Genomic DNA, 23,135 nt, shown 5'->3' with positions numbered 1-23,135 from the left:
GGATGTTGGTGTTAACACACACACCCAAAATCTACATTTTTTTTCATGTTCTAGAAATGAAAACACCTTTAGCATCCAATGGCTTCTAAAACAAACCATGACTGCCGCTGTCTCTGGCCCTTCGCATCCACATTTCAAGTTATTTTCCGTCTTTTTCGGCGTGATTTGTCATCATGCATTTTGTATTATGTGCTGACTAGCTGGATTAGGCTTTAGCACAATATTTTGTTGGATATAAAGTTACGCCTTCTGTCAGACATGCTGACATCCACAAGGATTGTACCCAGCATGCATCAGGAGAGTTTGTGCCACAATTCTCCAGGGGCCATAGGTGACCTGAAGAGGACATCAGACAGTGGCGCCTTGTCCACTTTAACTCAAAAATGAAAATTATACAGTCGGCGAGTGTCAGAAGTGATCTATGACACAATTGGAATCTAACAAATGAATCAAATTGTGATAGTTCGGGAAACGTTTTTTTGAAACAGGCCAATAATTGAATGGTTTTGTTCTAAGACAAAAGTCTTCAGTTTCTACTCCAGCAGTGCAGGGACTAATTCAGGACAACCTAAGAGGAAAACAGCGAGAGTGTTTAAACTGAGGACAGGGCTCCCTCTGGTGTCTGAGTCCTGCTAGTGTCAAAGTTTATGCTCCTATCAAGTGGTATCCAAGTAAATGCATGAAAATTTGCAGTTTCTATTAAGGAACAAAATTATTTAAAAAGTAAATCACACATACAGTGTTTTGATTGTAACATGAGAAATGGAGTATGTGATCTGTTTACCAGTCAACCAAGCCTAATGGGTGCAGACTGTGTTTTAGGGATCCCCCACTGCTCCCTTGATTGTGGTTTGAGCTTTGCAGGAACCAATTACAATCAACTACCATTCTTTCACACATTACCACTATTGTATTTACTTGTATATCAATTCCATTCAGCCATGCCATTTTGCATAATGAATGCAGAGGCTGTTGATGTTTTTGCCTGGCAGGAAATACATGCACCTGAGGAGGAGCCGCTGAAGGGCCTGCTGTTCTTCCTTATTGCTATATAATAGTTTAAAGTTTAAGCTGTGTTATGTCAGCATGATAATATGACACTTATTTTTAAATACAGAATATCAATACGATTGAAACAGCAATTAACAAAAAATTTTTTTTACATTACATTTTGGGTGAGGATTTATTTGTGTCCATTAACAAGAATCACAGATAAATAAGTACTGGGAGAAAGCTTACATTTAAATGAAAAAATGTGTTTAATGTGCCAAACAATGAACCTGTTAATCATGAAAATGATCATCAGATTAATGAACAATGCAAAAAAAAAAAGAAAAAGCCCAAGCTCCAGCCATGATTTATAAATTCAGTTTATCAGTGGCTTATGAAATATTAAAACTGTCATATAAATGTGGCAAAAAAAATGCTAGATTTACTCCTGTATCACACAACCAACTCATACATTATACTCCGCTACAGTAACTGCAGCTATTTATTTCCCATAATAAATGAGTAACAAAGCAGTGACTGAATTCATTAAGTATTATTGAACAACATACAGTTGGAATAAGCTTCTGTTAAATGCCTCAAAATGTCAGCAATATCAGTGGTGTTAATGAATATAAAAGGTGAAAACAAGACTACATCAACTCCAATTTGTTCATTTGCCAAATCTTGAAATATGTGTGAAATAATTTCCACATCTGCATTCAGGTAGAAAAGCAGTTCACTGTTTCCATGTAGACCACTGTGTCTTATAAATTTCTTGATAAAACTGAGCCATGAGCAAAAGATTTACTTCAGCTTATTAGTTAACTACAGTGGTGAGTGATTCTAAATGCTTGCTGTTTTCCATCACATTCTCAGACCATGTCCACCAAATCTCCTTCCTAAGTCAATAAAGCTTATCTACATCTTGATAGGAGACACTTGCACCTCTCATCTCATCAATGTAGTTCAACAATGGTCAGACAGAGCTGGGAGTAATGCATTTATAACCGAGGGCATTCAGAGCACTCTTCTCGCCACAGCCAAGACATTGGCTTGTTTTGATACACACAGTGGGACCTTTGTGCTTTAGCGTGTTATGAAGACTGTAACACTGCTTGTGCCACACCCAGCAGCACATAGTGCTCATGTAAATTCTATGATTCATTTATTAGGAACTTGAAGTCCATTGTTGTGCATATGGAGCGTTACAAAAACAATCATCAATATGCCTGCTGTTTTTAAAAATAGTCTTTGTTGGTTTCTTTTAAACCTGAGCTTGTTCAGGGACCTGGTGTTGAAAATATATTTAAAAAATGATAATAGTAAATCATCTGTCCTGTTACTTTGGGATTTATTTTCCTTAACCTATGCTTGTAATCTCTGACAGCCTTTTTTCTCCTCCACGTTCACCCCGATCGGTGACTGTGATTGGCCACATGATCAGCAGAGGTGCCAGTATCACAGATGCTGTCTCCCGTCTAATTGCACAAAGGCACGAGGCGCAGGTGCTCATTCTCTTTGTAAAGTCACTTTGGGGATGGTTTGCTTCCTTGTGCATACTAGAACTTCTGAACAAATATTTTCTCACATTCTTCAAGAGGATTTGATTGCAGTTTCGACTACACTGATGCTAAAAAGGAACACAAAAGGTGCATAATTAGGACGGGTGAGAAGAGACAAAAAATAAGCCCTTGTGTAGCAAAATACTACTTTATTTATTAGCAAGGCACAATGAGAGCCAGCTGCTCGCTGGAATGATGATCAGATGCAGTTACAGCAACCAAATGTGATTTAAATAATCAAAACAGCACTTGAGCACATTTTCACTCAAACTATAGCAGAAATTATCCAGTCTTAACCACATCAGCAAATTATATTTATTAAACTGACATGGTCAAAAAATTTATATTGCACTGTGTCTTTGGTCAAACTATGTTTTTGTGTTAGTGTCAATTGTAACCAGGTATAGCAGTTTCACTAGAAATTCTTTCAACATGGACCAGGCACCGCATGAAAAGAACAAAAGTGGACACAGCAGAGATGAAGGGAAAAAAAGCTGAAATTCTACTGCAAAAGCCAAAAGTGTTTATCTGAAACAGAAGATCCACAGGAAACCCTGTAACAGCTTTTTGCCCACCACCCTCCATCACTGAAATCCCTGAAGACAAGCTAGTGTACACATCTGGTTCTTGGCCATGTGCCCATGCCCGCACTTTCAACAAGCAGGCTGGGGTTTGGGTCCTGCTCCCTGTCTTTTTGTGCCCTCTGCCTGCTGTGCACGCCAAGCCCTTGAGTCATGTTGGTGACGTCTGCTAGCTCTCGCCTCTGGGACAGGGCGGTCACCATGTGTTCCAGCTTGGAGCGAATGGCTGCGTAGTGGTGCTGGCGCTCTTTGGTCAGATTGTGGAAGCAGTCCTTCAAGGTGCCATCTGGAGCTGCCTGGGTGGGCAAATTCTGCCGGGATGATGTAAAGGAGGGAGAGCTGGTCAGGTCAGGTGCTGTAGCTGTCTGTTTGATGAGGGTTGGTTGTTGTGTGAGCTGGAGGTCAGTCTGGGTGTCGATGTCCCTCATTGAGCTGCTGGTCTGAGTGGAAGCGTGGCAGTAGTCGGTGTTAGGGGTGACCAGTGCCACTTCTGGTGGCCGCTCTGCAGAGAAACGCCTTGTCGTACTACCAGCCAGGATCTCCTCCTGCACGTTCTGCTGCTCTGTCCAGTCCTCACCTATGGTGGAGGAGTCAGACACTGGGCTGCTTTGGCAACACTCTGAAGCTGATGGTTCACATGTAAGCTGCGCCGCTAAGGTTTTGGGCTTGTGGCTGGGTGTGCTGGTAAGGCACACTGGCTCCACAGGCCTCTCTCTGGCCAAATGAGGGGAGGAGATGACTGATGAGTGTTTGATGAAGAGGTGCTCATAGATGCCGCTGTTTCGGGCACTCAGAGGTGTGCGGGTGTTTAAAGGTAAAGACTGGGCATAGAGGATGCGAAATTCCTCGTCAAACTTCTCTGTTATCTGGCCTGAAAGCTCGATGAGGTTGCTGCTGTTCAGTTTGCCATCGCTCCAGTTGAACCTGTATAGCAATGGAATTAAAATACATGCATGACTGAAAGTCTGTAACCCTAGGGAAAAAAATTATAACGTTCATTTTTATTCCACATAATAGCCAAATAAAACAGTGTGTCCTGGTTGACTTAAGGTAAAATGGTTAACAGGCTGTTACCTGTAGGAGCCTGTGGCTACTCTGTTTCCATCAATCAACATGAACCTCTCATGAACCTCCCCCGTAATCCTCGCGCCAGATCTCATGTAATAGGTCGTGCCTGTTATGGTCCGCACTCTCATTTGCTGTGAGAATTAAAAAGGGAAAGAAAAGGAATGAGAGATGAACATGGTACCGCCCAGTCACATCAAATCTTCAGGACATATTTTAATTTGACGCCATCTGATGTTCTGCACACAGAGCCACACCCTGCTTTACTGAACCAACCACATACCCGAAGGTCATCCAGGCAGACATTGACATTTCTGCACATCTTGAGAAAAGCAGGAGCGCATGATTGGTCCAGCAAGATGTAGACAGGGACTCTGCGTTGGGAACATGCCTCCTGAAGATCCTTAAAGATATCCAGGTCTGTCAGGGAGTCTGTAACTATGGCAATCACCTGCAGTGGAAAATTACAGAGGTAATATAATAGAATTCCTTTTGGGGCTGCAGCCGTGCTCTCCCAGATGTAGCACATGATTGTGTTTTCATTATTATCAAATGCAAGGCCTTATTCAAACAGAGCTTCGAATCTCTGTCAGACACACTCCCTGTAATGTGTGTGCTGATGAGCTTTCTATTGACTGTGGTCTGTTACCATGGCAATCAGTGGTAACGCTTGGTCAGCAAACAAATGACTTTTATACAGGAGACAAGTAGGTGCGCTGTAGGGCCTGCCTTCAGTTTCCAGGGCTTTGTTTTGCCCTGAGATTTGCCTTTTTCACGAAGAGAAAAGGAATTTCACATGTTGTGGTAAAGGTTGCATGTGGAGGATTAGCCATGGGTGTTTACATATCTCAGATGTACTGCTCCAAACTGGTGTTATGCACATGGAGCTTTGTTAGGAGTTGCCCACCTTATTTGGATGATAGCGTCTGGCTGCTTACTTTTTAGCAAAAATCTGTAAAAACAAGAATTAGATTTCACAGAAAAACAGGCCAAGGCTGTTTCTGTGAGCTGACCAGAGCTGATGTACGCACATGGTGTGCTGTTACAGTTAGCGGCTTCAGTGCACAATAAAGACTGTGCCGTGGGTGGTTTACCATTACAAAAGGACAGGCCATCTCTGAACGAGAATATTTTTCAAAGGTTTCAAATGGCTGCAAGTGTGAAACTGGCTGCATACACCACCATCTTTTAGCTGTAAACCACAGAAGAAATCCAGAGTTGAATGCTCTCTAATGAAAAAGAGAATGCAAATTTTCATGGAGTGAAGAAAAGCAAGTCGAGGCACATCTGGTGTGCAGGCCCAACTCAGGCCTGAGGTGCTGCTGAAGCCGCAGACTCCCCTCATGCTCCTCATGCTGGAATGTTTCTTTTCAAAACCAAAGACAGGACTGACAGCTCCCGTTAGGAACATCTCCATGGATCTTCATGCAGTTTTTTTTTTTTTTTTTTGCCTGTTGGTCACTGCTGTGGCTCTAGTCAAGATTTCAAAGAGCTGAACCTCTAATAATCAGTGATCAAGAAAATTCCACAGGGACATATATTTTAAAGTTGATTCAAAGACCATTTAAAACTTGAGTTTTCCTACAAACAATAAAAAAAAATCTTCACACAAAGTATAAAAAAATCAATCTAAACTAACACACAGCCACCAAGTATTGGTGAACTGCAACTGTGTAAATCTACATTGTAACACCGTAGCCTTTTTTTTTTTAGGAATAAATACTTCACAGTGTGAAATAACTGGAGTACTCAAAATAGTTGTAACATTGTTGCGAAACGAGAGGACACGGTGAAATATCAAGGTCTCTGCGCCTGCAGGAAGGAGAGTGATTTTTAAGAAAATAACTATCACTTGGCAACTTTAAAGATTCTTTTAGGACACTTCTTCGGAGACGTGTTGTCTTCGTGCATACCTCTCTGGCACTTTTAATCATCCGCCTGGCTGCCTCCTTACAGCTGTAGATGCTCACTCCGTAGCTGGGCTGGAAGTGCGCCACGGCCCGCGTCACTCCCCGGTAAGACCCGGCGGTGAAGGCGGGCCAGCCCATCTCCAGCAGCGGCGGCTCCACGTCCGACACCTCGGGGAAATAGGTGATGGAGGAGCAGTCCAGGGAGCTGCTGAGGGACTGCTCCGGCCCCTGGTCCTCTCCGTGAATGGACACGCACCGTGGGGACACGGCAGCGGCCCTGATCCGCTGGATCTCGTCTTCCGACAGGAAGTTGGGGACCCCCTCTTTCCTGAGGAAGTCCAGGAAGCTGTCGAGGCCGCCGGACAGCAGCTCCTCCAGGGCCAGCCGGTGTCTCTCGTTGTAGACCTCCTGCAGGTTCAGGTCGTCGGCCCCCACGGCTCTGGGGCCCGGCCTCAGAGGAGATTCGTCCAGACACTGTGACAGGGCCATGTGTCGCTATCCGTTGCACTTGTCTTTTCCACAGGCTCCGCTGTCCCGCAGGTGCTGGCAGGTAACGGCTTTGACCTACAAGGAGACGGATTCGTATTTTCTGCTTTCCCTCCGCTCCTGTCCGACGTGGATCCGCATTGGCTGCTGCACGGCCGAACGACTTGACTGGCGTCTCCTGGCTCGTCGAGACCGACTGTCAGTCAAAACCAAAGTAGCTCTCATTGGCTCATTCGGAGCCAAACAAGCCTCCGGCCCGCCCCCCTCCGGTCCCTGATCCGGTTACAGCGCAGAAAGACAGACATCAGGCCAGACCTCCCACTCCGACACGTTTCCCTGATCCCGCGGACGCTGTCGCTCCATGAACAACGTTTCTTTCTAAAAGCTGAAGCTACAAACTGCAGACCTCCCCTCAAAATCAAAATACCTCGCGCTAATAGCCCCCGTACGTTTGGCCTTCATCCGTGACCACGCGGGGAGCTCGTGAGGGTGGCCCGGAGAAGTTTGACCGCACTGTCATCACAGCCTGCTCTGGTTACTGAAGACGGGCTTCATCTTTTCACCGAACAACGCCTCCAGTTTCCTGTCGGGCCGAGTCAACACCCAGGCCTCGTAAATGGCCACATTTGTCACAGAAACTCATTTTATAGACGAGTGGTGGCGACAGCGAAGGCCCGTCCCACTGTCCCGCTGTGCCAGGACATCCAGAGAAAGTGTACATGGAATAAATCATACAGGCCACCCGAAGATGCGCTCCGCCATCTGGTCTGTCACCTTTGCACATCCGAGCGCAAGGTGTGTGCAAGCCGCGGGTAACCATAGCAACAGTATCTCTGCTGGATGCTGCGCGTTTGGCACCAGATGAAAACTCTCAAAGAAACGGGCCAGATGTAGATGAAATAAATAAATAAAACGATAGGAAAAACACCACGATGCCTCCGGCTTCGACCGGCCGCGCTACCAGACTCATTTGCAAACAGTGTGAGCATTAAAAGGGCTGAGGATCCGTCAAGTGGCTCTGGAGACGCCTGTGGCGGCTGCTGATCACTTACATCGAGTACATCCTCACTGCTCCGCCACACAACCGTGAACTTCAAGCCCACAATCACAGATTTCGCTGTTCTTTGTCATTTGGAAAACAAAGCTCGAACCTGCAGGATTTTAATTGAAAAAATAATGAAGAGGAAGATGTTCAGTGCGGGGTTCTGTGAGCCAGGGCAGAGCCTCATTGGCGTCCACCAATGCCAAATGTCACCTTATAGTTTTAAAGCCATACAGTCTATGTAATAATGTCAGTACCTGCGGCTCAGATGTTCCGATATCAGTGAAGATTTTTTTAAAGTTCCCATTTGATAAATTAACGTCAACTGTCTAACTCTCAGTATCAGGCCAGATCATGCACGGAAACACGTCTCTTTCCTACCACGGTATCCAGTCCTGTTATGCTATTGAGTGAATCCTCTTCCTGATAGATAATCTTTGTTTTTCTTGACTGTACACATCCACAGCTACAGTCAGCGTCTGAACCCCGCCAGGATCTTGAAGCTGGCGAGGGCAAATCCGTGTGTCCCTCATGCAGGAGGCCGGTTGTGGCCCAGTATGCTGTTACATTAATGATGTTCACATTAACGTTGTGGATATTTTGCCCAACTACCTGTTACACACTATGTTCACGTCATGTCAGAACTGTCCATATTTATGTAATATTTCTAAGCAGACACGATACAATATTTCTATAATTCAATATAGACATTAAGGTGGCATGTCATGCAAATATTTATTAATTGCTGCCACAATATCACATTTTCTCTTATTGATATATTATTCAAAAATATAATGCCATAGTAAAACTGTCTTTTTCCCCCGTGCCATTCTAGCCCCCCTGCGTGCTTTTACGCACACAGGAGCCAACAAGTACACTACGATTACAGTTATTTGAACCATAAAATAGTCTACACCTCAACACACAACTGCCAAAGGTAAATTGATGAAAGGAAAAAAGTCCTGTTATAATTAACTACGAAAATGTACGGGCACAACAACCAGGCCGCATTTACAGTACAGTACAGAAATTGCTCTCCCACTATTAGGCGTGTGCGTAAAAGTCTATTTTAATCCTCCAGGCTAATAGGCTTGCGCTTTAAATGACAATTCCCTCAACGATTAATATTCATAGTAGCCTATCAAGAGATCCTTTTTCTTTTTGCTAAAGACGGCAGCCGTCAATTGAAAAAGACATGTGACCTAATTAACAGGACCTTTTGGGTGATGAAGCTGACTGAAACAGCAGATCACTGAACTCAAGTCAAATCCCAAATTTGACACAATACAGTCCATCCGTTAGGCTGCTGCGCGGCGCCATTGTAACTATGTATGTCCCGATGTGAGAGAGGGCTGCCATACCTCTAACTACATACCCAAATGTGCACGGAGCTCAGTATACGTACCCCCCCTCTCCTCTTCCTCCTCCTCCCCTCCGACACACACTTATATATACTACACACATACACACACATCCTCATCTCATCCCCGCCCCTCCAAAATTTTAGATGAAAGGGCTTTTGGATTTTGGATGACGCTCCGAATCACGTGTCCATAGGAAATACACTCGCTATAATTTTGTTGGAGCTGCCTCGTCCTGCGCCGCCGACCATAGGTTGTTTTGCCGTCTCCGTACAGTGTGGCTGAGGGGTGAAGAGGTAATGTAATGTAATGTACCTTACCGTGGTCACTGACGGGTTCACGCCAGTTCACCGGGTTCACTTGAGGAGAGCTCCCACCCCCTGCTCGCCTCCTCTTCTTCTCAAAGCGCAACGATCGGAGCTAATCCAATATTATTCATTTATATATTAATGTCGGATTCCATTTTTTCCCACCGACTGTTGAGGTAAGGACACCATCTGCTCTTCCAACAGAAAAAAAAACGCGGATAGTTATTGGCAAAGGGGCGATCTCCAAAGTTGTTTACTGAAATTATGTCTCGCTATTGAATATTGAATTTTCATCTGGTGCTGTAGTCAAGGCAGTTTATATGAAGTCGCCAATGTATAAAATGGCGACAGTAGGTGGAGGAGGGGGTGGAGGATTTTGGGGGATATTCATAAGGTTATATAGAGTGCCAGATCGCCTTTGGCAAGTCGGCGGCGAGGCGGTGTGTTGCCCCACAGCCCCGTGAATGAAGTGAAACGGGTTAACTCGTCAGTTTGTTACAGTTACAACAACGGATCCTCCGTCGGGCTGAATGTGCGCTCCTCCTCGCTATACTGTGTGGCGTATCTGCTTATTTTATTGCACAATGCGCTGTATTTCCCCGCTGTGCTGTGACTGTGAGTGCCTTTAGTTGTGAAAGACTTCTGAAGAGAGTGCTTTAGCGGCTCTATCGACTGATATAAGAAGCCTCCGAGCCCACAGATATCCAAAGTGCACGCCAAGTATCAATTTTCATCTATTGATCGCTCACTCTCCAATTTTCTTCCTCTTGCCAGGGCAGAAAGGTAGGCCTGTATCTCTATGCACAGGACTTTTTCTTTCATTTCCTCCTCGTCCTCTCACCAACATGTGCTGCTGTGCTCGCGCACGCGCGCGCGCGCGCACACACACACACACACACACATACTGGGATATATACAGTAGAGAAGAAGAGCACAGCGACATTTCAGATGTTTGCACATATTTTGCAAACTGCAGATTATCCGTGAGGCATTGTGTTGAAAAAATATCCGTTTCTGTACAGTCACATTTTCTTGTGTGTACATAAATATTGACCCAGCTTTGAATGCCATGTGTCTCCCTCTGCCTTTAGGGGAGGGACCTCTGTGCTGACTAATGTTGCCTCTGTGGATCATGTGTGTGTCCAGTGTAACACAAGAGACAGCCCCAGATCATTCAAGCAGCCTCTGTGAGAAGTATGATTCACTGTCAAATTTTGGAGTGGTTTTTATTATTATTCTAATTATTATTATTATTATTATTATTTAACCATGTAAGCTTGCTACATATAATGTAGGTCATGGAGATGACTGTGCAACACCCATGCCTGCCATTGTTTCCCTGAGAGGGTAGGTGTTTGGTCTGTGGACAGTGTGTCTAAGCGTGGAGTACAGTCTGCTCTCCAGTGGACATTTCTTCAGTCTGATGGTTAATTTGCAGGCGTCTGTGATGACCGGCAAAACAAAGGTAAATGAGCTCTCGCTGTGCAGCTCTGGCAGACCGGGCTCCGCTTGGCCCGGTGAGTTCAGCGTGTGTGGAGTTTTTCACTCCAGCAGGACGCTTACACTGGGGGAATGTCAATTCCCTTTGTGGATCCCTGGGAACGGTCTTCCATCTCCCTTCTCGGAACTGCTCTAATGAGGCCAGGCATATTGCCTTTCATCCCTCACTCCCTGCAATTAAGCACAGCTCACAGTTTTCGTTATGCGGACTGTTTGTATACACAGGCACAATATAGTGAGCCAAGAGTGCCCACTCCCTTCTGCAAAACAGTGTTTCGTGCCACTCCTCGTATACCTGGAGCATTGTACTCAGGACTTGGTGTTTTGGTTTCCAACAGCGTCCACTGAGGATGTTATTTTGTGTGTGCCTCCTACAGCTCAAAATGAATATTCTGCCAGAGAATACCAAAGAGGGTCATATGGTCATGATTTGCAGATTTAGCTGACATGGAGTGTATAACATTCCTGGAGTTCAGAGGAGAAAATCAACTATCAAATGCCAACCAGATCTATTTTCCAGCCATTTTTATACAGACAAGCATTCACGATAGTATCACACTTAATGGTCCTCACAGAAAATTCACAGCAACACAATTTAAGTCCAGTTTTTTCCCACCAGAAAAGACGGTAGCCTATACAAGTTCACTTTTATTTGGGTCTTTCACCGTTTTTGGTATTGCTTTTGTCATCAGACCAATGCCGTATCGAAGCCCAGACCGCTCAAAAGGCTCACTAAAACAGCATGTTTGCACAGTTCCGACCAAAAGAAACGCCTTTGCACGGATGGGGTGGGGGTGGGGATGGGGTGGGGGGGCTAGTGGGAAAAGAGCCCCTGCCACTTTCTCTATCCCGTGCAAGAAAGGTTTGGTCAGCAGGAGCTGGCATTTGCCAGGCTTTGGCAGTTCGAGGAGGCTGTGATGTCAGCCATTTTAGGATGGACACTACAATGTGCGGTACGCCGCCATCTTTCTTCCTTTTCATCTTAAGTTGCCAAATGAATGCCTGTAGTCTTGGCTACAGAACTGAAGAAGTTATTCATCAAAAGTGATGTAAACGGATGCATGACTCAGAGTTTTTTCTCTGCGCACCATGGTTTATTTGTCTGTCATTCATCTGGGCCACAGATAGAAGGGTTCGGAGAACAATGTAAGATTTCTACACTGAGCACTCTAACACAAAACAGGGCCATGCAACAAAGATGCTCAGACTGCCAGAGTGCAGTAGGTATGTAGTGTACCGCATCAGTCCTCGGGCCTCTGCACTGATTTAACAAGACAATACCATTGACAGGAGGTCTTTTGTAGCGTGAACAGCTGTAATATTTCTTTCATCAGCTGCTATCATGAACATGGCAATGCTGAAGCCGAAGTCTCGATTGGCCACAAACTGATCAAGAAAGGAAAAGGCCAAGTTTTTGTTGCGGACCTCACCCAAAGTTAGCTGAAAGAGACTTGAACCATGAATGGACTTTTCAAAGATGGCTGGCAGGGCATGTGGATTAAGTTTGTCCTGCACCGGATGCAGTCCAAGGAATTTACTCTGTGTGTGTGTGTGTGTATCTCGTGGTAGGTGGGTGTGGGCGAGTGACTCCACTGTGTGTGTGGCGTGGTGGGCAAGGGGAAGAAGGGGTTGCCATGGCGATGTTAACACATGAGTGGCACCACCGACCGGTCTCCCAGTGGACAAGGCTGCAGTCATGGAGGTGGGTGGGTCTTGGGGGGGGACGAGATGGCTGACAGCACCTGCGTCTCAGACATTCAGACACTAATACGGACACAAACACACCCATGTAAAGGAAAAAAGACATACCCTACAGGCTAAATCCGCAGCTTATATCTTCAGCTGGACAGGCAGGGAAGACGGCGTGGACACGTGTGCTGTATTAGCGCTGTGCTAATGACCCTGATGACTCTCAATTGTTTTTCAGCACACGTAACACTGGTGTCTGACACTTATTCATGCTGGCAATGTACAGTGCCATTCAAGCACCAAGATGTCCCCAAACTAAAAGCCTGTCTCCCCCCACATTTAGTCCACTCTGGCAGCATGATGGACGCAGGAGACACCCAGACATGCAGGAAAACAGACCAATCACAAGTCGACAGTCAGCCATCTAAAGGCTCCCAGCACTGAATCACGTTTCCCTTATAAATGAGGCGCCATTGTTCCCAATCTCTTCTCTGTGCAAGACAGTAATTGCTCTCTGTCTCTGGCTTATATTTAGGTGTCCAGCTGATCCACTCACATGACGTTAATCTATTTAATGGACATTTGGCAGAAAATGTTCCCGCTAAACAGATTTTTTGATCATTCAAATGTATCTGTCAGGAGTTCCCCCCTCCTCTCAGCCCCAACTCCCAGTGGACACCAGGTCTTTTTTTTTTTTTTTGGTTTTCCTTTTTCTTTTTTTGGAGGGGCTGATTCTGAGCCAGTCTTTCAAGACAGCCACAGATCACTGTCAAAGCAAATTACATGCAAGATAAATATTGTCATAAGCGGGAGAATTTATGCATTTTTTTTTCTACTCAGCGTCTTGTGTGACTGTCGCATCAAGAGGTGGCTCTCCAGTTATTCAGTTCAAAGACAGATTTTCAGAACATTGCAGGTGCTAAATGTTGCGGAGGTGAGGAAAGGAGTGTGTGCGGAGATGTGTGCCTACAAGGTGTCAGCAGGGAGGAATATTGAAACAGCACAGCCTGTCATCATCATCAGTCATCCTCTCACTTCATTCCCAGATGTCTGAGTTTTGTCTTCCTTTGTCCTTCTTCCTCCTCCAGCTTTCACATTCTCATTCATGTGACAGGCAGCACAACAAAAACACCAATCGCTGTTTGTTAATGTCAACTGTAGGTGACCCAACAATCTGGGAGTGTCTGAATCTGTGGACTGTTTTGAATTAAATTTTAATGTGTAGCAACCACTTCGCTGCCTCGCCTCCCTTTCCGCTGGTAGCAGCTCGCTGTAGATTGGGCATGTTTTTCGTGTTGTAATATTGTAATTACTGCAGCAGTTTATGAGGTGATGAAAGGGAATACATGCTGCTTTCTTTAAATTGGTTTGCCAAAACGGGAACAACACACTCAACTGTTTGCCATTTAAAAGTATGGAGAGTATAATTAAATATTAATGAGATGTAAATATAATATTGTTATGGAAATGACGGTGTGGGAGCAAATAAGAGAGCCCCTCCTGTAAATTTTAAAGCTGCTATTAAATCAGGCGGAACATATAAACCCCATCAGAATTTAAACCTGCCCTAATCCCATTTGTTTGGAAACGCTTGTTTTTGAAAAGTTGAATGGTTCAAACGTGGTGTTAGTTCGCCGCACAAGGCCCCTCCGCTTACGCTGCACGTGGGTGTTCAGAAGGCACTTCTGAGAGCTCCGCCACTTTTTCCTCACTTCGGATGAAACTCCTCTGGTCTGTTCAGATGAAAAGAGCTCGCTCCCCCCCCGAGGCTCGTCGCCGGTGCCAGTGCGGGGGGGACATACGACACATGAGGACAGTGATCGTCTGACTGTCGTATACCTCCGCCGCTGAAACACAAGGCCTGGCTTTTCACAGGGAACCATTCAATGGCTCCCTGTCTGGAAAGCCCTTGTCTTGTGTCTGATCGCACGTCTCGCTCGCCAGATAAAGCAGCCCATTCTTTTGATAGGTGACCTGATTCTTTATGTAACCTTTCTCAACTTTTGGCTTGTTTTGGGTTTTCTCATGCAGGAAGTGGAGTGTTTTTTTCAGGGAGGGGCGCTTCTGCATTAGGCCAGCATCTGTCTCCTCGCCCCCTCTGGGGTCTGCAGAACCAGCCACAGCCCACCGCCGTAACCAAAATTACCTTCCTCATCACTTTCTTTTCTCAAATGTACTGACAAGCTGTGGGCTTTATGTGGGGCAACCAAAATGAATCCCTTCACCGCAACTAAAAGGGGCCTCTACAGATTTTTCACAAACTTCTATAACTTGGTGGCATCTCTCACACTGATGTCTCAGATGTGCATCACCACGTCCCTGTTGTCGCATGAAAGCGGACTTCTAAATCCCTCGTTCAGTGTAACAAACTCAATGAACGCTGCGTCCTCACCAGGGGTTAATCGAGTGTGCTGTCAGAGGATATCATGACCTCTCTGGCGGCAAAACATACAGCACATGCCCGCGTCTGGATGCAGTGAACCGGGATTACTGCATAAGATGCTGGTGACCTAGTTATGTTGTTGTTTGTTTGTTTTGTTTTGTTTTAGTTTTTGTTTTTTTTTTCCCTGTCAGGGAGTAGCAGCCTTCAGTAGAAATGAAAAAGAGGTAGTTAGAAGGAGGACGTCACAGTCTGTCTGGGATCAGTGTGTACTGTTTGAGCAGTCATTTGAGGGTTTTAATTCTGGAACAGGTTCATCTTTTATTTACCATCCAGCCGGCCACGGCAAACATGCACGTGGATGCAGTAAAACGAGAGTCTGTGAAAGTGCTTTTCAGAATGTACAGCTGCGATGTGACCAAAATGAATATGTTGAAGGGATATGAAATTTGGTTCATTGTAATCAGCAAACTGCAGGACAGGATGCTGAGGTTTGCTGGATTTGAGCAGAAGCCTGCTTTTGGCTGGTACAGTCATTTTGTGTCTGCAACTGATGTCTTCTCCAGGATGATGAGGTAAAATATGAGCGATATGGATAGATGATGATAGGATGAGACTAGTTTTCAGCTGCATATCACACATCGATGCTTCTCCAGTCTCGGAGAGCGAGACGAGTGATTTACAGAGGCCGTGTGTGTGCGTGTGTGTCAGTCACAAGTTCACACAGAGGGCAGAGGGTGCAGAGCTCCACTTTGATTTTTTTTCCTCTCACCATTTGTTTTATATGTTTTGTACTTTCCAGTGTTAAAATAACTATTAAAAGCAGCTGTATCACTAATGAAACACTGACGTGTTGTGTAGCCATTGTCTTGTCCTACATATTTGGTTAAATATTTGTGGCTTTGTGAGAGAACACAGGCATGTTTCTCGGTACATAATGCAGAGAAGAAAGAGGACAAATAAAATCCATATCCATCCGTATGACTGGAGTGTTATAGGAAGGGAAAGCCTTTGGATGTGGTTTGCCAACAGATTTGAGCACCCAGCGATCTGTGTATTGTGTATACATGCATGCATATGACACGATACTGCTCATTGAACAAATGTAGGATGAGGCGCTTTGAGGTTGCAGCTTGTAAATGGCTTCAGATGTGTTTGTAGTAACCCTCGCAGACTTTGTAGGAATGTTTCAGTTCCTTCACAGTACTGCTGTCAGCTGACTGCTGGGAGACACACACACACACACACACACACACACGCACGAGTCACCTGATAGCCCCTCTTGACACTGCTTCATGCCAGAAAGACACGCTGCAACATTCAATATAAAACATATGGCTCGCATTATATAGTGTGACAGTGGCATACTCATCTTCACGGGCCAAACGTTTAAAGCTTCATATGTCTGCTTTTCCATATTGAACCAAACAGAAACAGGAGAAAACGACCCAGTGCACGTGAAAGATAGGTCTGCAGAATGAATTAAAATATAATTAAAATCACAATAAGACCAACAACAGAAGTTGTAATATTCAGGGTTAGAGATAAAATGTGCCACAACATTGTTGTACAGTGCTGGTACTGTAAGAGATGTCCCAGCCCACAAATCTATTCTCCAGACATAAAGGAAAACGCTTGTTTGAAACAAGACCCAACAAAAAATGCACCATCATTATTAAAAAAAAATCTTCTGTCAGAATTTAAGTCAAAATCCAACTGTTATCATATCACATTTTTCAAGCTGACAAAAAGAATTGCAACATGGATTTATTTGTGGATTGTGCAGCCCCTGTGAAAAAAAGAAAAAATATAATGCATAATATAATTGATATCATGAAATTTGATTTCTTTACCCCTGTAAAAACACACTGAATACTTCTGCAGTCAAACACAAACCTTCATCTGGATATTTTAGTGTCTTTGGAGAACAGTAAGGTTTGATACATATAGAGAGGTCAAGTCTGTCCCAAAATCCAGAAGGTATAGCAGTCAGTGAATTACATTTATTTATTGATTGATATCAACTTCTTCCTATAGGGAGGTAGGTGGCATCTGGCAACAACAATACAAACACTGCCAGCACATCACATTTACAGTACGTGGTGTTTGCTTTAGCATTAAATCTAGCTTTCTGTGCATGTTTTGTTATTATCATGAGGCTTTACTAAAAATAATTCTGTGGACACATGCCATCAGTAATTAAAAGAGCCAAACCTATGGCAGCAGTGAAAGAAAACAACAAATATCTCTGAGATTAGACTGTCATCTCTGGCTGTGTTGATTATTACGCTCCTTTTTTTCCTGAATTCATAAAAAGTGACAGCTAGACAGAAGTCTGTAAATCCTAGTAAATAACCAGAACACTGACAGGCTGCATTGATTGAAGGAGAGAGAATGAAGAGAGAGAGTGTGTGTGTGTGTGTGTGTGTGTGTGTGTGTGTGTGTGTGTGTGTGTGAGAGAGAGAGAAGGAGTAGAAGCCACATTTTTTTTCTTTGTTCTCCTTGATTATATTTAATGCTAAATATTTTCTTAGATTTTCGGAAACCACTCAACCTCAAATGCATTTTTAAATAGTAATAATATTTTCCATGTATTTCCATTTTGTAAAATAATGTGCAGTGGATGAATAAAAGCCACTTTACATCTTTCCATACAGTAGTTTAATCTTTGGTTTTGATGAAAACCATAGAGTGTTTTATTTTTAAAGAAAAGCGCCGGGCTCTTTCACTTCAGTGTTGTAATTACTGTTAATACCACCTACACTGATCACACTGTATTATTTCCACCTACACTTATTACCCTGTGTGGGGCTGTTTGCTTCCTTTGCATCCTGCTTACTGGAATATGTCATGGATAAATATTTCATGTTTTATACATTATACATTTTTTTTGTGTGCAGGTTTTTATTTGTCATGATATTCAGGACGATGGAGCAGAATAATTTTTCAACTTATACCTCTATGTTTCCACGTAGTAACGCACATGTGTCTTTCTTGTATTTTTTAAATGAAATATGAGCTGAGTCACATCTCTCCTTATTTTGTACTCTTCCCTCACAGGTTCCTTGGGAGCTGTTAATCTTGTCCATGTGACAGGCGTCCGAAAGTGGCAGAAGGCATGAAGCAACACTGTGATATCATAGTGGCTGGTCCATGACACTAAACTCCATTCAACCCAGTCCACTATCCACCCGCCCTCTGTTCTCATTCCGGACAACGAATCACTCACTCTCCCATCTACACAAAGCTGCACAATGGCCAGCAAGAGGAAATCCACTGTACCCTGCATGATACCATCCAAATCCAAACATGTGCGTGAGGAAATCATACTGGGCTCACTACCAGAACTCCTACCAACAATCCCGGAAGATAGCATACTCAGCATCTCGGGAGAAGAGTCTGGCCATTTCTCTCACAGCTCCTCCAAATCTGAAAGTGGCAGTGAGACACAAAAAGGAGGTACATACAGCTGTTCGACTTGCCGTTTCGAAAGCAGAGATCTAAACTATTTTCTGGATCACATGCACAACTGCCACTTAGACTTCAGGGCCCAGCCCACCTTCTACTGCCTGAACTGTGGGGTGTCAGTTGTCCGCTTTGAGGCTCTAGCTCTGCATAATGCCAATGCCCACCCGAAGATAATGGAGGGCTTGGTCACTGCATCCCTAACTGTCAACAAGAGGGATGGAGTAACAGCTGTGGAGCAAAGCCTGTTCACGGCCAGTGGAGAAGACTACAGTGAATCTGGGATTTCCCTCACCAAAACACCGATTGCAAAGATGATGAAAGCCAAGGGGGAGCACAAAAAGATTGTGGTTTCTCACACCGTGGAGGTACGAAAGATAGACACTGGAAAGGATGTAGACCCCAGCATGCTGACAAATGTGCCTGAACTTCAAAACGGGGCTCTCAGGGTTTCTGGCGCCCCAGCTATGCCGAGGACCGCTGTCACTCATGTGATTACGACGACAGTGTCCAACCAAGTCTTTCACCAGCACACTCCCTCCCTTTACTCCCCCCCTTCCTCTGACTCTAATAAAGACCTTCCAAAGGTGATGATCCCCCTCAGCAGCATCCCCACATATGATGCTGCGATGGACACCAGCAGCTTTCTCAAGACATCCTTTGGCAAGTTCCCCTACCCTACCAAAGCCGAACTCTGCTATCTAACAGTGGTCTCAGAGTTTCCCGAAGAGCAGATCAAACTGTGGTTTACTGCCCAAAGGCTCAAGCAGGGCATAAGCTGGTCTCCTGAAGAGATTGAAGAGGCCAGGAGGAAGATGTTCAACACTGTGTTCCAAGGAGGAGCACCTCAAAAGCAACACACTACACCACGGCATGTCAATCACGTTGTAACCCACCACACTGTCACCGGTCAGCCGGGCTCAAAAGGACCAAACTTCCAGATGGCCAAAGTTCCCTTTGGCAGTCTAAAAACCAGGTCTGTTGGAGTCATAGCTTCACAGACCAGCATGTCAACCAACCCACATGTCACCAGGGTCTCGTATTCTACTCCAATTGTCCCTCCAAAGTTTCCATCCATAGTCCAAACAACACAGGTACTGACCAAGAATACTCCACCCACTGTGGAGCCAGACAAGAGCAATGGCCTCAGCCTGGATATGGCTGGAAACAGTGGTTGTGTCAGTAGCACCAGCAGCAGTCGAAGCAGCAGTAGCAGCAGTAGCAGCAGTAGTTGCAGTAGTAGCAGCAGCATCAGCAGCTATTCCAGCAGTAGTAATGGTGGTGAGACTGTCACCAGGAAACCTGTGCAAAACAGCTGCCCGACAAACAGCATCAACAGCATCGTCACTTGCTCTACCAACATTAGCAATAATGATGAGCACTGTGTTGCTGACTCCAACGGCAAACCAAATCTCAAAAGCAACAGTTTACCAATCGGATTGGACGTTTCAAACAGTGCAAAGAGTCAAGTGATCATTGAAAACACCAGCAAATCTACCATCACCTGTAACAATCACAACAGTGGCATCATCAGTCCACAAGAGCAGTTCCATGCCACAAAGCCCGACGACGACCACAACAACTACATCCACAGTAGTGTTAGCAGTGACTATCCCAGTACTACCTGTAATGACAGCGTCCCTAACCTGAACCATGCCAGCAAATCCCCTACTGAAAGCACCAGCACTGCTGTCATTACAAAAAGCAGCTCATCCATTTTGGATGAGGCTAAATGCAACAAGGACTTTCCCATAAAAGGCATGTCAATCTTAAAGCAACTCATCAAAGAAGAGGACTCGTTTGCTGGGGACAAGGGCTGTCCAGAGATGAAGGTCGACCCCATCAAGATCAACTTTAAGAGGCTGAAAATGAATGAAACTAATTCTACATCTGAGTTTGCACATCAAGAACACAAGTCTGAGGTGGCCGAAGTGTCTGCTTCTCAGCCATCTTTCTCCCCCCCGTGGGGCAACAAGACGCCCCAGCAGCTGCACATCCTCAGACAGGTTTTCTCCAACACCCGTTGGCCTAGCAGTCAGCAGTATGAGGACTTAAGCCTCCAGACAGGACTTCCCAAATCAGAGGTGGTGCGCTGGTTCAGTGACAGCCGGTACAGCCACAAGAATGGGCAGCTGAAGTGGCTGGAGACCTACCAGCGATCACCCACAGAGTCCGAGGAAGGAAAGAGCCACGGAGACGCAGAGCCTGATTCACCAAAAGACCCTCAAGTGGCCAAAAAGAAACTTGCTGAGCAAGATGTGAACAAGCACCTTGAAGGAGAAGTGGGACTGAACACAGGGCAGCGGGTTGTGTGGCAGGATACATACTCACCGCTGCTCAGTCTGATGGGGTCCGAGGGAGGCGGCGAGCCAGGCCAAGCTGAGGAGTCAGCGCAGCCGGGAGTCCTGCAGGACCCCTGGGCAGAGAGAGCGGAGGACCATCAGCAGCCTGGAGCCAGTCAGTCACTCATTGAACAACAGACTGATGCCAATCAGGCCAGGTACTACAGTCATGTTTGAATTACAAAGTGTGATAGTTACTTTGTGATGTCTTACAAGCTCAGTGCTATTTGTCAATCGAGGAAACAAAAACAATGGAAGCCAGGTGGAGTGATGAAAGCATGACAGCTTGTTGTTTGGAGCTGTTGCTGCGTGATGTACAGTAAAAAGGAGGCAGGGGTGGTGTGTACAGGTACTCATGCTGAGTAGCTTATTCAGGCAATCAAAGGTCTGTGTTTAAGAAGCTATTTTTAGATAAGCAGGAGACCGGGCCGATGAATTATAGATTGAGAGTGCATGCTAATATATGTGAATAAATCATGACAATTGTCTTTGGTGAGATGGCTTTCCAAGAGGCAAGTTAACCCATAAGCGGCATCCTCTTACAACGCTCCCCTCCCCAAAAAGAACATCCTTACAATACAACAGTAACACAACAGGAACCCTCCCAAACACATCGTCACAATTTGTGCATGTTGCATTTGCCTGTTTGTGTGTGTCGCTGGCAGGGATCGCCTGAGGATGGAGCTGCTGGAGGTGTGATGAAGCAGGCCCCAATCTCACCAGAGGACCGTCATGTTTAGAGGTTGGCTCGCTCCCCTGGCCGTGGTCTAAGGAAAAGAGTGTTCATAATGACAGCAGATGTGATTGTAGCTGGACCGATGGACTCTGACTGTAACTGTGAATACCCCCCCCCCCCCCTCCTCCTCCTCCTCCTCCTCTTCCATCTGCCATCACTTCCTGTCATCGTCACAAGAAAGAACTTCTCACCTTTGAGTTCTGTGATGTTTAAGCCTTTCATGCTTCTTTGTGGTTGTGTGGGGAGGGTGCACAATGAGGTCAGTACGAGGGATCAAAGAAAAGAAAGAGAAACGACGCACACTGACTGGAAAACTGACTTGAATGAGCAAAGATAGGATAGGGCCGAAAGATATTGTTTTTGGGTCAGAGGGAGAAATATATATATATGATTGAAACTGCACTATAAAAGAGGATTTGTACTGACTGGACAAACAAAAAGATGTGTCGAGGAAATGTTATCGTTGGCTTTGTGATATTTTTTACTTTTTTAGCAACCAGTACTTCAGCACTGCCTTGAATTTTACTTTTTCCGTTATTTGGTTTTTCAATTCTATTTACTCTTCTATAGTCACTGTAAGTCCAGATGCAATCGAACATGTTTTATTTAGATCTGTATAAATGTTGGTGATCACTTTGCAGTTCAGCTACACGCAAGAGACTATATACAATGCACTAATGAAGACAGCAATGCTGAAAATCCCACTGCCCCACATTAAAGGTATTGACAGCTCTGTCAAGATCAATACACTACACTGCCCTGCAAACTGAACAGAGAGAAGCCTGTCACGCTAACGTTGCCTTACTCAGCTCTGTCCATGTGTTGATATGACCTGTCTGTCCATCACCTTGCTTTCCAGCTACTGTGCTGTCCTAATAAGAAAAAAAAAAAGTTAAGGAAAAAAAAAAAAAAAAAAAACATGCCAGTGCATTGATGGTCACTGTTGGTCTATATCTGTGAAAAAAAAAAAGAAAAAAGAAAAAAACTTGTGCTGCTTTCTGTACACTTGGAGTTTAACTTTAAGATGTAATTGTATCAAACATTGTTACTGGCAAAATGTTGTTTAAAGCAAAATTATCAATCTGATCCCTAGACAATGACAGAGTGAGATATCGTGCTAGCTAGAGAGCCAAATGAGGAGATCTTTGCTCTTCTCTGAATTTTCTTGTGTTTATATAAACATACAGTCACTACATGAATCCTATTAAGCTGCATCTTTGTCAAGCTGCTAATAGCTAAGAACGGTGCTATACCATCCAAAGTGAAATTGGAGGTTGATCTCCTACCAGCAGTGTATGCACTTGTGTCGAATGTTACAAATTTATTTTGGTTTGAGATAAATGGAATCTGGACTTACGGTGTTATGATCACTTTAAGAAAAAAAAAAAAAAAAAAACTTTTATGAAATAGTCTGATCATAAAGCACTGTTGTATCATCCTTTCTACACTTCTGAATCTTTACAGAATAAACTGAATACTCACCAAGCACTAATGTCTCATTTGCTCGGCGCCTTGCAGCAGGAGTGAATTGGATTGGAGGAATGTGTTCAGCTACACCTGCTGGTGAGGAGCTGGCGGTGCAGCCTGTGCTCGGCTAATGTGCAGAGGAAGATTGAAATGATTTTTCATCTCCATGGTTCATTGTCAAAGATTGATCTTAGTTATGTAAATATCTGGGGAGATTTTAAGAAAACAGCATATGAATGGGGGGAAAAAAA

The 23,135-nt window shown here is 44.7% G+C and overlaps 2 protein-coding genes across 7 annotated transcripts; one reads left to right on the top strand and one right to left on the bottom strand.

Annotated features, from left to right (window-relative positions):
* Window positions 1–2,684: 2,684 nt before the first annotated feature.
* Window positions 2,685–6,783, bottom strand: fam83d (family with sequence similarity 83 member D). The gene is made up of 4 exons (XM_029503195.1): window positions 6,112–6,783; window positions 4,482–4,649; window positions 4,208–4,332; window positions 2,685–4,057 (listed from the first exon to the last, which is right to left on the bottom strand). Exons 1-4 carry the CDS (start codon window positions 6,595–6,597, stop codon window positions 3,160–3,162), a joined length of 1,677 nt encoding a protein of 558 aa, XP_029359055.1. The 5' UTR covers window positions 6,598–6,783; the 3' UTR covers window positions 2,685–3,159.
* A 2,377-nt stretch (window positions 6,784–9,160) lies between these two features.
* Window positions 9,161–22,826, top strand: zhx3a (zinc fingers and homeoboxes 3a). 6 transcript variants are annotated; one of them, XM_029503189.1, is made up of 4 exons: window positions 9,161–9,293; window positions 10,397–10,499; window positions 17,935–20,839; window positions 21,347–22,826. In XM_029503189.1, exons 3-4 carry the CDS (start codon window positions 18,129–18,131, stop codon window positions 21,378–21,380), a joined length of 2,745 nt encoding a protein of 914 aa, XP_029359049.1. In that variant the 5' UTR covers window positions 9,161–9,293; window positions 10,397–10,499; window positions 17,935–18,128; the 3' UTR covers window positions 21,381–22,826. The 6 variants fall into 6 exon arrangements, with proteins under 6 accessions (XP_029359049.1, XP_029359050.1, XP_029359047.1 ...); XM_029503187.1 differs by having other exon boundaries at window positions 9,165–9,481; XM_029503190.1 differs by lacking the exon at window positions 10,397–10,499.
* The last annotated feature ends 309 nt before the right edge of the window (window positions 22,827–23,135 follow it).

This window comes from Echeneis naucrates, chromosome 5, assembly GCF_900963305.1.
Source record: "Echeneis naucrates chromosome 5, fEcheNa1.1, whole genome shotgun sequence".
In the NCBI taxonomy this organism is placed as follows: domain Eukaryota; kingdom Metazoa; phylum Chordata; class Actinopteri; order Carangiformes; family Echeneidae; genus Echeneis; species Echeneis naucrates.
This window is presented reverse-complemented; position numbering and strand designations above follow the sequence as displayed.

Bases quoted from the DNA above. Each gene is read 5' to 3' on its own strand.
- fam83d (XM_029503195.1), bottom strand. From the start codon at position 6,597: ATGGCCCTGTCACAGTGTCTGGACGAATCTCCTCTGAGGCCGGGCCCC. The intron at 4,333-4,481 runs GTATGTGGTTGG...TAATTCTCACAG, and splicing joins TCTGCCTGGATGACCTTCGG to CAAATGAGAGTGCGGACCAT. The intron at 4,058-4,207 runs GTAACAGCCTGT...ATTGCTATACAG, and splicing joins GTAGCCACAGGCTCCTACAG to GTTCAACTGGAGCGATGGCA.
- zhx3a (XM_029503190.1), top strand. From the start codon at position 18,129: ATGGCCAGCAAGAGGAAATCCACTGTACCCTGCATGATACCATCCAAA. The intron at 20,840-21,346 runs GTACTACAGTCA...TGTCGCTGGCAG, and splicing joins ACTGATGCCAATCAGGCCAG to GGATCGCCTGAGGATGGAGC.